This window comes from Pelophylax lessonae (genome assembly GCF_965119305.1).
Source record: "Pelophylax lessonae genome assembly, chromosome: 6".
NCBI lineage: Eukaryota > Metazoa > Chordata > Amphibia > Anura > Ranidae > Pelophylax > Pelophylax lessonae.
Window position 1 is genome coordinate 34,348,308 of NC_138773.1, and position 14,255 is coordinate 34,362,562.

The 14,255-nt window shown below is 41.8% G+C and overlaps 1 protein-coding gene across 1 annotated transcript in view; it reads right to left on the reverse strand.

Moving 5' to 3' along the window:
- Positions 1 to 2,275: 2,275 nt before the first annotated feature.
- LOC309558524 (sulfotransferase 1C4-like) overlaps positions 2,276 to 14,255 on the reverse strand; it is a 50,507-nt gene continuing 38,527 nt past the window's right edge. Inside the window, exons 10-14 of the mRNA XM_082261604.1 lie at positions 13,123 to 13,220; positions 8,792 to 8,918; positions 8,614 to 8,708; positions 5,641 to 5,821; positions 2,276 to 2,477 (exon numbers count right to left, since the gene is read on the reverse strand). Coding sequence (XP_082117730.1) covers positions 2,371 to 2,477; positions 5,641 to 5,821; positions 8,614 to 8,708; positions 8,792 to 8,918; positions 13,123 to 13,220 — 608 coding nt within the window. The 3' untranslated portion in view covers positions 2,276 to 2,370. The remainder of the gene's footprint in view (positions 2,478 to 5,640; positions 5,822 to 8,613; positions 8,709 to 8,791; positions 8,919 to 13,122; positions 13,221 to 14,255) is intronic.

Here is a 14,255-nt window from a genome sequence, read left to right on the forward strand (position 1 = left end):
TGATTACACACCCATTGTGCTACACAATCATCCTGCTATATTGAACTTCATGGAGTTCCTATTCAGGAACACGGCAGGCAATGTATAATTAGTTAATTGGATGTGGCCTAATACCCTGCAGTTCACCATCAGAACCTTTACTACCAACCATTAATTTCATCATTATGGTCTGTTTGTGATACCATCCACTGTATGTACATGTTTTTATTATTTTAATATGTATTGTGTCCATGAATGTTTATTGTCTACTCACCAGGCATAAATGCTTTAATAAAATTCAGATATTTTTTTCACTGCAACTCAGCTATCATAGTGCAATTTTTGGAGTCTATATCTGATCATCTTTTTGGGTCTGTGAAGTGGTTCCTGAAGCACCCTGTTTTCACCACATTTACAGATACCTTCCCCCCCTTTTTTTTCGGAGTGGATATGTTTATATGATGCTAGCGCTGTTTTATTTCTTTCATGTTTACAAGTGATTCACGCTTGGTGCACAGCTGCAGCCATTTTCTTTTTTTTTTATAACTTCATTTTTTTACCATAGCGCGAATATTCCTTTTAATACAGTATATGATATGTCAGTTAGTTATTGATATGCAGGGAGACTAAAGGGCCATACACACTATAAGATTTTCTGAAGACTTTTTCCTTCAGATTTACCTTTTCTATGTAGTGCAAGGGCCTGCCAGATTGCATACAAATTGAAAGTGTTTAGGTTTGACCTTATATTATATGGTTTTGGTAAGTCTAAAGGAAAAAGTCTTCAGAAAATCTTATAGTGTGTATGGCCCATAAAGGGGTGAGGGGAGGAGATGGCATTGGAAGCCATGCAAGGTAATAACAATCTAGATGGGTTCCACTTGTAAGATGGGTATAATGGATGGCCCCCACATATGTAGCACCCTCCTAGGTAGGTACTAGGTTAGGTATATTTAGTTATTAGCTCTACTGTAATCAGTTGAGCCGCTTGTGATTGTTTTGGTCTGTTCTGTGTCTCACTGCTTGCAAGATTGACTGCTTCCCCCTGTTTTCTGGAGGGTTCTGGGAAGTAGTGAGTTGGGAGAAAGTCAAATCAACAGCTGAATATTTATGCAGTCCCAGCCAATCCCTTGGGAGTGTCCAGATAGTGGTTGGGAGGGAGCATAAATAGTTTGGAGCCCGGAACAGAGGGGTTCTACTGCTCATCGAGGTTCCAGCTATGCTAACTGGAGGGTCTAGCCCACTGAGCTTTGATAGAGCTGACTGAGGGACTTCTTTTGGGATCTGGTCTAGAGAATTCACGGGGGGGTCTGGATGGAGGCATCCAATTACCCAAGGACATTAGTGAGTACAGCCTGGTGTGTGAGATCCCAGTGACTGTGTGCTGCCTATAATGACTGGTTCTCTGTAACTATCCAAAGCCTTTGATAGCTTGTCATTGTTATTATGGTTTTTGATGATGTTACCACTGTAATATTAGGTGCAATAGTATACATAGCTCCTGATTGTCCCAATTAAGGGAAGATAGCTCTCTTTTGGGCTCAAATCCCTCTTTTTGTCTCTCATTTTTAATTGGTACTAATCAGTCATAATTTGTCACATTTCTTCTGCACTGTACAAGGTGCTTAGCAATCAGCCGGACATCAATCTTCATTGAGGAAGTTCCCATAAAAGAAATCTGAATTTGGTTACAATGTACTGCGTAGGGGACTTTTTTTTTCATAATCAATTATTATATTAATTATTGATTTGTTGTTTTGTAATTTTTATATATTTTTAATAGAAAGAATTCTACAGTTATCATCAAATGCGTCTTTATATACATCCATTGACCAGCAGCGTGTTCGTACTCCAGCTTTCTCGATTGATGGCCAAACCATAAGACAGTAAGTCTTACAAATAAAACTTTCGATGCCCACGTTTTTCTCTCTTGGTCTAAGGCCCCTTTCTCACTGGGCGGATCTGCTCAGTGGACTCTGCTAGCTCAGCGGGTAATAACGGAGCAGGCGGATGACAGGTCTGTCTCTGCTCACTGTGCAGAGATGGACCTGTCAGAGTCCAGCTCTCCTCTATGGGGAGATCAGATGAAAACAGACAGCCTGTCCGCTGGATGGATGGCAAATGTATCACCATCCGTCTGTTTTAAGCAGATCTTGTCGGATCGGATGACAGACGGGGACACATCTCCACTGACATCCGCCTCTCCATAGAGTAGAATGGGTGGCCCGATCAGGTCCACCGGAATAACGGACAGGCAGACCTGATCGGTCTGATCATGTGAAAGAGGCCTAAATTGAAAGTCATAATAGACAGTCACAGTGTAGATTTTGTCTCTGCCTTGTCTCATTGATTGGTGTCACAGTTTTGCAGTAGGAACATGAACTATTGATTCTAGAAGCGAAAGGTCAGTTCTGTTTCAGCCATCTCTCTCCGGTAATACTCATCCAGTCTCTCACTCTGGGCCACTGTGAAATGGTTCTTCCAATCACCGCAGATTCCTGGAGAGAGAAATCAGGGACATGTAAAGCTGATGTCACAGAAAGATCCTAAATATCAGATTTCCAGATTTTGGGTGCAGAAAGTTTGGAGTTTGATACACTTTAAATGGAGCAGTACCTATTCTTGGCCACAAGATGTCCTCAGTCTAATGGGTTGAATGACACCCATTGTCACTCATACTGGAAGACTAAGCACTCTACTGTGAGGGCAGGGTGTCATGGTCCCACCCCCCTCAACGTGCATCCGAATGTATTGGTGGAGAGAGTTGCAGTGATATAATCACATCACTGCTCTCTGCATTAGTAAGGACTGTCTATTCTAGAGAAGAGGTGAATATACAGATGACCCTGCAACAATAATGAATACATTTGTTTTTTTTTATCAAAATTTACTTTAGTTGAAGTGCTCATCAATACGTGACAACTCCACATCCTCTAAAGTCCAATTGTCCTAGGAGGGATATGGGAAGGTCTCTTGTTTCCCCCTATCCTTTCCCTGCTTTTATTGTTCTATAGTAAATGTATGGATGTGGACAGTTGTCCCTTGAACTGATATATCTGTGTAATACCATGTGACCTGTCTGAAGAATTCTTAAATGGTTAATCAATGGTTGACACAGTACAATTCTCTTCTACTGCTAGATTTTGAATCAAAATTCCTGGAATCACCCTTGTTTATTAAAGAGACAGATTAAGGTAGAATAGGGCCCTAAGTAAGGTAGAAGCTACCCCCCCCCCCATTTACATTAACTAGGATGCAATAGGCACATAGAAGCCATTCCATTTGCATTGGCTGTACTGGCATAACCCCATCGGGCATCAACTACCTACAAGTACATCTTCCCTTGTGAAGTGAAAACCGGGTACATAGCTTTGACCAATTGTACGATCACCCCAAATTATTGCAGCAGCATGAAGGTTGTAGCTGGGCCTCCTTGACATATGCTGGGCCCTGCCTAGTTTGCCTTGAGGATATGGATGGGGGGATGCCTTATTTAAAATTTCCCAACATAGACACTGTAACAGTAATAACATGGTAGAGGTTCTAACCCTTTTCTACTCCACTGGAAAACATATTTAATGCCGATATGTCTGTAGTGGGGATTTCCCTCCCACCTTTTTTTTTTTTTTTTTTTTACTGTTCCTAAAGCTCAATTATAGGCTAAATTTGCATTTCCCCCTATTAGGTCAGGCTGCAATGCTCATCTCCACTTGCGAGCAGGACCCTTCAGTACCTCTTTTGGCCACAAGATGTCCTCAGTCTTCAGGATTGAAATACACTCATTGTAACTCCTCCAAGAAAACCAGGGAATGTGAATAAGGAGCCTAATGGGTCCACCCCCTCACTATGACAGCTTTCATTCATAGTATTCTTAAATGTTTTCTGTATCAATAAGGACCACTCTTATTGGTGAAGAGATAGGGGACCCTGCAACATCACATGACCTGCCTGAAGACTTGTGAAAAGTTGAGTATCAAAAAAGCCTAAAATAAATACTGTACATCAGGCTGGCCCGACGGTGAAGTGTACGGCTTTAAGACAACCTTTGCTACCAAGGCAGAAAGTGTGTACTAAATTCCCCCATTGGAAACAGTAATGATTCTTTTTTTTTTTTTTTTTTTAACTCTTCTCTAATCTACAAAGATAAGGCCGCATTCGCACCTAGGGGGTTCAAAAAGCACGGCAGAAACGCAGTTTTCTGGATGCATTTTCATAATTGCGCAACCGGCTTTCTGTGCCATTATTTCCTAATGGCACCCCAAACATGCTTAGTAATCCCGCAGTTTGTCATGCAAAAAAAAAAAAAAAAGGTACTTGAGTTACTTTAGCATGTTTGCTGTGGTTAGGGAAGTTCGTTCAAGTGAATGGACTTTCATATGTGGTCGTGCAACAAATGCACCAACAAATAAGCTAAAAAAAAAAAAAAAAAAAAAAAAGCATTGCACAGATGTGAATCGGGCCTGAAAACTTTGCTGGGGTTTCACGTTTGTACGTTACAATATGAAAGTAGTTCATGTCGTATGTTTCTATTGCAATTGTTTATTACTGATACTTTATATACTGTATATATTCATATATATTCCTACTACATTAACCACGTGCGGACCAGCCGCGGCAGGTTCCCGCGAATCGCCGTACCTGTACGTCGGTTCGTGGGAGCACACGTGCCCCCATCCGCCAGCGGAAAAGCTGATTCCCAGGGTCGGCGGTCGCGATTGCAGCCAGGCACTCGCGATCGCTCCCCGTGGAGAGAGAACAGCCGTCTGCTGTTGTGAACACAGCAGACCGTTGTTCTCTCAGGAATCATCACAGAGCTCCTGTATTCCTCCTATTTAGGATCACAGGTCTCAGTGTTGATTACATAAGCCCATCCCCCTCACAGTTAAAAAACACCCCCTAAGCTCACATTTAACCCTTTAATCACCCCTGGGTTAACCCCTTCCCTGCCAGTGTCATTGATACAGTAACTGTGCATATTTTTAGCACTGATTACTGTAGTAATGTCACTGGTCCCCCCAAAAGTGTCAAAAATGTCAGTCATGGGTCCGATCTGTCCGCAGTCCTGCTAATAATCGGTGACTGCCGCCATTACTAGTAAAACAAAATGACAAATCTTTCCCCTTTTGCGCAAACCAATCAAAATATACTTATTGAGATTTGTTTTACCAAAAATATGTAACAGAATACAAATTGGCCTAAAATTATGAAAAAAAATTAGATTTTTTTTTTTTTTTTTCATTGGGAATGTTATATCGCAGAAAGTGAAAAATATTGTTTTTTTTTTTTTTTTTCAGAATGGTCGTTCTTTTTCTGTATATAGTGCAAGAAATTAAAATTGCAGAGGTGATCAAATACAACCAAAAGAAAGCTCTATTTGTGGGGAAAAAAGAACATCAATTTTATTTTGGTACAGCGTTGCACGACCGTGCAATTGTCAGTTAAAGTAATGCAGTGCCGTATCGCAAAAAATGGCCTGGTCATTAAGGGGGTAAAACCTTCCTGTCCAGAAGTGGTTAAACTGTAATACAACAGTATTAAAATTTTACTGTCTGCCCTCATGTTTTAAATCAATCCGGTTTATTATAATAATAATAATAATATTATATATAAAAGTATATATGTAGTAGTTCCTGTTTCAGCAGACAGGTGGCAGTACCGTACCTTTCCTCATAAATGGGGAGATGGACTGGTCCATGATGGTGGAAGAGAGGGATGTGTAGTTAGTCAGGGGATTCTCTTTCATTGCCTTGAAAGATGTATGTTGACAAATTCTATTCACAACCTCTTCAGAAAAGTCTTTCCCCAAAAACTTGACAACTTTTTGGATCTCACGCCTTGGATCCTAGTAAAAAAGAGGTAGAGTTAGATTGGATGTAAATCCTAACTGGATGACAGTTTACTAAAGCATGGTATATCACAAGTATTTTTATTTCCCAATATAATACTGTGTTCTACTTATTCATCTTTTTCTCATTTGACTTTTGCTGGTCTCTTTCAGCCTCTTTCAGCCGCTTCCTCTCCAAATGCATTAGTTTCAGCATCACTTGCACCTCATTGCTCTGGACTGGCTTCCTAATAATGACAACATCAGAGATGTTGGCACAGCTTCTTTATAGATGTCAACTGTCTCAGGTTTTGGACCTTAGTCTTAATGACAGGGCCGGGACAAGGGGTGGGTTGCCCTGGGTGCAATGGTTTATTGCAGGGATTGGGGGGGGGGGGGGCACCTTGACCCTAATTCTAAGGGAAGGGGGGGGGATGACCTTCTCCTGGCACTGCCTAATGATGCTGTGTCTCAGGTGATGTCCCGGGATCACAGCATCACTCCTACTGCATGGGCAGTAACTCAATAGGGTATTCATGCGTTTTGAAGAATGCCACGCCCCCGCCCCGACCGGAGCATGGGCATTATTAAGTGACGGCCTCAAACAGCTCTCCTTTACAAGCTACGCACCACTGATGTGTTTCGTCCCGCCCAGCAGGGCTTAGTCATAGAGGTCAGTGTCACTCCAAGCTCTATCCAAGGTTACTTTGGTGATCAGGGACCATGAGTGGGTGGTCCCTGCAATATTAAAAGCAGGGTTAGGACTGGGCGCTCCAGTAACTTGGCAGGGGTTTGGTTGGACCAGCCGCCGGTCACTGGGTGGGCCTGAGGCAGACTGTTGGCAGAGTTACTGTAACTGTGTTCTGGGAACCAAGGACTGAAATGTTGGTAAGTATACTAGGTGTAGTCTCCATCATTGTGACAAGGTTACAACGCAGGAGCTCAATTTAACCACTTTACCACTAGAGCATTTTGCTGTCTTACGTCTGGGCCACTTTTTGCGATTCGGCACTGTGCGACTTTAACTGACAATTGCGCGGTCGGGCGACGCCGTACCCAAACGAAATTGACGTCCTTTTTTTCCCACAACAGAGCTTTCTTTTGGTGGTATTTGATCACCTGTGCGATTTTTACTTTTTGCGCTATAAACAAAAAAAGTGCGTTTATTTTGAGAAAATAACAATATTTTTCACATTTTTTTATATGAAATCCCCCCCAAAAAAGATGTAAAAAACAATTTTTTTAAAAATTTTTGGCCAATTTGTTTTCTGCTACCTATGTTTGGTAAAAAAAAAAAAAAAAAAAAAAAAAAAAAAAAAATCGCAATAAGCGTATTTTGATTGGTTTGCGCAAAAGTTATTGCGTTTACTAACAAAGGTAAAGATTTATGTCATTTATGGTGTTTTTATTTTAACGCGTAATGGCGGCGATCTGCGATTTTTTTTGCCGGACTGCGACATTGCGGCGGACAGATCGGACCCTTGACTGACATTTTTGACACTTTTGGGGGTACCAGTGACATTACTGCAGTAATCAGTGCTATAAATATGCACTGCTACTGTAAAAATGACACTGGCAGGGAAGGGGTTAACATTATTGGAGAGGGAGGGGTTAATGTATGCCTGGTGCTTACTGACGTGTGGGGGGGAGGTGTCTGTGTGAGACAGGGACAGATCGGATGTCCAGCTATGCTGAACACTCCGATCTGTCACTCCCTGTCACTGAGGAGATCCGCCCGCTTGTGTTTACACAGGCGGGCGGATCTCCACACTAGATCCCCGACGATCGGGACAGAGCAGCGCGATCGCCGCTGCTCCTCCCCTGGCCCGACTCCCGCTGTGAATGAAAACAGCGGGAGCGCGCCTCCGGCGGCGCACGAGCGCCGCCTACAGGGGAGGAGTCTGGCGACGTAGGTCTACGTCGTCAGACGGGAACGAGCCACTTTGCCGCAGTACTATTCCAGTACTCAGTGGTAAAGTGGTTAAAGACAGTTGTCACCCTATAACAGGAAGTGTCTGAACCAAGACCTTCATGGTAGAAACACCACTGACTATTTTAATGAAAGCTGCAGATTTAAAAAGATTGTAAAGGACTTCTGCAATATGAACTTGTATGAAGTGTATGAAGGATGTGCTGGAACTGGAGAAAGTCCAGAGAAGGGCAACAAAAGTAATTATGGGAATGGAGGGCATCAGCTATGAGGAAAGACTACAAGCACTGAACCTATTCTCTCTGGAGAAGAGACGATTGAGGGGGGATATGATATCAATGTACAAATACTGTACTGGCGACCCTAGCATAAGGAACAAACTATTCAGAGAAATACAATAAGACACGTGGCCACTCACTAAAACTAGAGGAAAGGCGGTTTAACCTTAAACTACATAAGGGGTTCTTCACTTTCAGAGAAGTAAGGATGTGGAATTCTCTTCCACAAGCAGTCGTATCAGCGGGGAGCATCGATAGCTTCAAAAAACTGTTAGATGGGCACCTTAAAGACCACAACATACAGGGGTATACAATGTACAACATACAGGGGTATACAATGTACAACATACAGGGGTATACAATGTACAACATACAGGGGTATACAATGTACAACATACAGGGGTATACAATGTACAACATACAGGGGTATACAATGTACGGTTAACAGCAAACACACACACACATCATAGGTTGAACTGGATGGACAGATGTCTTTTTTTGACCTCACTAACTATGTAAGTGTTATTGATTGGGTTTAGATCTACATTACAATGTTCCTTTTGCACTCAAATGTTCTCCCTCAGCTGAATGGGAAGACTTACTTCTAACATGTCCTCGTAGAATACGTACAGCATGTTCTTCTGCTCCCTCAGGTTCCACCAGTCTCTTACATGAGCTCCCCAGGACCCGAAACCGACTACAACAGATAGGAGGTCCCTTAGTGGATGGTCAATAAAATTGGGGACTGGTAAAAATTCTGGTAGAGTGGTTACTCCTCACCATTTCCTTGGATGAACCTCTCCACGTACTCCTCCCAGGTTCCCGGGTCTGGATGCAGCTGGTTCATCTTATCAAAATGAAAGAAGGACACGGCCACGTCTTTAGGGTTCCTCGCCACATAGATGATCTAAGGATAACAGAAAACATTGGTCAAAAGTTAAAACTTCATGCTGTGCAGAGAAAGGTCAATGTAGTCCAGGTAAAGTGTAGATATAGCCAAATTCTGGTTGGAAAGGATTGGCTTTTGAAACGCGTTGATGGTTCTATGTAATCATGTTATGAATCAATAAAAGTGACATGGACTCTTTCACCATTTGGTTTGAAACCCTTATTGTATTTTGAAGCTTTGAGTCCTATTCTGGGTACTCACCAACGTGAACCTTATTGTATGTGGGCCACCTTGGCAGAAACGGTGAACTTGAACAATTAAGTTTCCTTCATTTCATCGAATGGATACCTCTTGAATATGTCAATTTAGAGATAAGCCCCCTTTTGTTTTGTTTTTTTACTTTTTATATCTTTTGCAGTCTGTGTCCTAATTGAGAGATTTCTTTATTTCCTGTCCCAGAATTGCAACAGAAAATGAGGAAATTCTCAGAGAAGCCCTCTTAGCCCATTGTCATTGGATCAGGCATACCCATTGAAAGATGTCCGCCCATTTTTTCCCCCGGTAACAATTGTAATATTTTGGATTTTCCATCACTTCCTATCTTGGTAACACCAGGACAAACAAATTGTGAAACTCCCCATTGGGGACACAGACCCAAAACCTGCATGAACCACACCAAAGCTCTTAGTTATGGAACCAGCATCGGGACTGTCTGCAAAACAACAATACAAGTGTTAGCTTTGACATCGATATAGATTTGCTAGCTGGACGATTTTAAGTGGGTTGATTTAAAGGGCAGGAGGTGGTGTTCTATTGAAATATCCAACATATGTACAAAGATACCCCATGATTTTCTTTTATCTGTGTATTTTATATATGATTAGTTATATTTATTGATGCATAAAAAAAATTATTCTTTTAAAGAGAAAATTCTATATGGCGCCTTAAAAATCCTAATTTTTTTCCCCTTAATGAGATCTATTGGCATAAGGATGTGGCATTTCCACCACCATATAAAAATCTATAGTAACATTTTGGGAAAAATTTAACTGTTCTAAAGCTATAGTTTCAGTAGTTCAAATGTCTAAATGCAGAAAACTGCATTGTGGCCACTAGATGGCGCTGATTAGGAACTTTCAGGAAATAGTTATGGTGCTGAACTCCATCTAGTTGCAAAATGCAGTATTTTCCACAAATACACCTTTAAATTGCAGAGAATATAGCCGGAGAACATTTGATTTGACCCCATTCCCACAAATGGGATTTATATGCAGTTTCGATGAGTGATAAATATATCATATAATCTCATCAAAATATTGCAGCAGAATCTGCCCCACTACTATACTTATTCCAAGGGACAAAAAAAAAAAAAAAAGCTTTTAGCGGTTACTGACACATTTTGTAACAAAAATGTTATCAATACTTATATCCTGATACCATATTTAAAAAGGCACAAATATTTCTCACGACAGAAGCATAAAGACAAAACAAAATAAAAAATAAAAAAACTATACCCTTTTTACATCCCAAGAAAATATTATATTAAAAATATCAGCAGGGCCTGGACAAAAGAGAAAATTGTTAAGTTAAGATCTGTAAAATATTTGTATCATCTGAGGTTATCATTTAAAATGAACATCCGAGGGAACATTTTAAATATTTTATTTTTATTTATTACCTATCTATATAGATACTGATATTAGATATTGCTGTTTCCTTTTAAATCAAAATAGTCCAGAACTGGAAATTGACTAGCCAAGCCCAATTCACTTAGGATTTAGGATTAAGGTTTGGTGATCCAATCAGGGCCGGCGCTACCACTAGGCAAGTTAGGCAGCCGCCTAGAGCGCACTGCCGCCTAGGGCGCCCGGCCGCTGGTTTCAATTCCCCTTCTCAGTCTCTCCCTCCCTCTCCCCCTGTGCTGTGCAGCAGTGAGCCGCTCTGGGCTCTCATCCAATTTCCAGTTCTGGAACAGTTAGACCAAAATAGTTGAAATATTCTCCTGGATGTTCATTATAAATGATTACCATAGAAGCTTTTCTTATTGGCAGGCCCTGCTAACATTTTTTTTCTTAGGGTGCAACTAAGGACTTAATTCTTTTTTCTTGGTATAAACAAAGAACTGGACAGGGGGCCTAACCCTTCCCTACTCTATCTAAAGCAAAAAAAAAAAAAAATGTTTTGGCTAGTGAATGAGATTTAGTTTGCCCAGTGTCATTTAACTCATAAAATTGAGGGCACCAGGAGATAGGAAGGGGAGCCTGGAGCCCGGAATGGGGCCTTAATTCCAGTGTTAGTTTTGACTTCATATTTCAATTTCGTTTTAGTTATAGTCCCTGAGCTAAAATGCCATTTTAGTTTTAGTCGTATTTAAGTCATCTGAATTGCATTAGTTTTAGTCATATTTAAGTCAACTAAAATCGAATGTTTAGTTAAACTGTAATGCGTTTTCAAACTAATTATATACTCCTGGAGTAAAAATCTAATAACATGTTATTATTTATGGTATTAAGGTCTGAACATGCACTACAGAGTACAGACACAGATTTAGCTGTTGTGATATATAATCAGTGTTCATTTTGACGTCAAATTTCAATTCAGTTTTAGTCGTAGTCTTTTGCCTAAAATGCCATTTTAGTTTTAGTTAGGGATCGATCGATATAGTTTTTTCAGGGCCGATACCGATTTTCTGGCCACCCTTCAAGCCAATAGCAGGTGCCGATATTCTGCACATTTAAAGTTTTTATTTTTACAATGTCCTTTTAAAAAAAATAATTTTGATCACTTTTACTGCTGTGAGAAGGAATGTAAACATCCCTTGTGACAGTAATAGGCAGTGACCGGTACTCTTTATGGAGGGATCTGGGGCTCTAAAAGACCCCAAACCCCTCCACTGCACTTAAAAGCATTCATAACACAAAATTTGGCTGTTTTCAATGCGGTCATTTTTTTTTTTTTTTTTTTTTTTTTAATCTGGAGCCTTTAAGGCTCCAGTACCCGGAACACACACACACATACATATATACACACGCACGCACTCATTATGTATGTATGTATGTATGTATGTATGTATGTATGTATGTATGTATGTATATATATATATCTATATCTATATCTATATCTATATCTCACCCTCCTCCTAGTTAGACTGATAGGTTTGGTTAGGCAAATTTAGTCCTTTGCCTCTCCTGTACTCAGAGCAGTGTGTGTTTGCTTTAGGCTACTCTTGGTTCTGCGGGCTGCAGGTTTGATTGCTTCCCCTCGTTTTCTGTAGACCTCCAGAACATAGCGAGTGGGAGAGCCAAACAGGCAGCCTAAATATTTATGCAGCTTCAGCCAATCCCTGAGAAGTGTGCCCAGATGGTGGTTGGAGGGTGCATAAATGGTTTGGAACCACATTGAGAGGTATCCTTTTCCCAGGAGAAGAGGTTGCCAACAGTGTTAATTTTAGCCGACTAAAACTAAAAATTCAGATGACTAAAATACGACTAAATCTAAAATGGTAATTTAGTCAAGACTATGACTAAATTGAAATAGAAATTTGATGGTAAAATTAAAACTGGTTATATATCACAACGGCTAAAGCTGTGTCTGTACTGTAGTGCATGTTCAAACCTTAATACCATAAATAATAACATGTTTTTATATTTTTACTCCTAGAAATATACGAGTTCGTAAATTCTAGAGAAATGCTTAAATAATGCATTATAATTTAAAGCGGAGGCTCCAGGCTCCTTCAGAAAAAATAAATAAAAAATCAGTAGCTACAAATAATGTATCTGCTGACATTTAATATTAGGACACTTACCTGTCCACGGGTCTAACCTCCTACAAGTCCTTTGGGAGCTAAAGAGGGGTGACACTGAGGATCTAATCTTGGAGCTTCCAGGAGGAGTCTGCCTGCCTGAGTCTGGGGGAGACTTCCAAGCTCTGTAGACACTGAGTACAGACCGAAGGGAGAAGGACTGTAGCTGGTAACACCTGCTGCACTGGAACTAAGGCTTGCCTGGCCTGGGACATTGCTGAAGGTGCCCCAGTGCTGTCCACTTTATGTCCTACTACTTAAGGGACTGGGTCGAGAAGCTGGTATAAAGGGAAGATTGTCCTCTTCTTTCCTGGTAGAGAACCTTAGGATTCAGGTCAAATATTCATTTGGATGGTAAGTTCTACATACACTAGCAGACTAGGTGTAGACATTCTACCTGCTGCACCATAGCCTTACCTTGACGTCCTTATCCCACAATGATTTTGGGAAGAGCGGTACTGGTAGGTGAGTCTTAATCACTCTCGGAGGGGGTACAGATTCTAATATTTCACTCCCTGGAAAATAGAAATAAGGGCAGTATCAGAATCATGTTGGTTTTAAAGGACACTTCCAACCCCTTAGACAGGGCTACCGCTAGGTGAACTTGGCAGCCGCCCAGGGCGCACTGCCGGCTAGAATGCAGCCACGGGCAGTTGTTTCTGGGTTCAACCCCCCCCCCCAGAGCCCCCTGCCCAAATACCTAGTCAGCGTCCCTGTCACCACAGCCACGCCTCTCAGCAACCAGAGCTGTCCCTGAATGTACAGTGGCTGACAGCATCTACTGCCGCCCGCTGTTCTCAGTGCTAGGGTTTGGTTGTTGGGACCGCCCATGTCCTAGCAACCAATCACGTGCTTGCCCCTCCACCAGGCCCCAGCATTCACAGGAGGAGGAGGAAGTTCCTCCTCCAAACCTATCCGGTCCCAGTGCCCAGCCTTTCAGCTTCCACCTGTCCTGTAGCTGCGATGAGAAGGAACAGATCCTGATGTAAGCTGGGGTCTTCACAATACTCCCTTCCTCTCCTTCCACTACCCCGAGTATTTTTTTAAATCTCTCTGCTCTCCTTACCCCACTCTGCTCTTTCCTTCTAACTTTGGGGACCCTATGGAAAGGGAATGAACTCTGGGGACCGTGCTGTACGGGGGACTCTGGGGACCGTGCAGTAAGGGGGGGGGGGGGAACTTGAGGATCCTAATGAAAAGGGGGGCTCTGAGGTAAAGGGAGACTCTGGTGACCCTGATGTAAGAGGGGGGTTATGTGGACCCTGATGTAAGGGAGGGACTTTGGGGACCATAATAGAAGTGGGGTTTCTGATGTAAGGGTGTACTCTGGAGACCCTGATTTAAGGGGGGGACTATGGGGACCCTAATTTAAGGAGAACGAACTCTTGGGACCCTGATGTAAGTGAGGGGTATGAGGACCTTGATATATGGCTGGGACTTTGGGGACCATAATAGAAGTGGGGTTTCTGATGTAAGGGTGAACTCTGGAGACTCTGATTTGAGGGAGGGGGAGGAGAGGGGGACAATGAGGACCCTAATTTAAGGAGAAG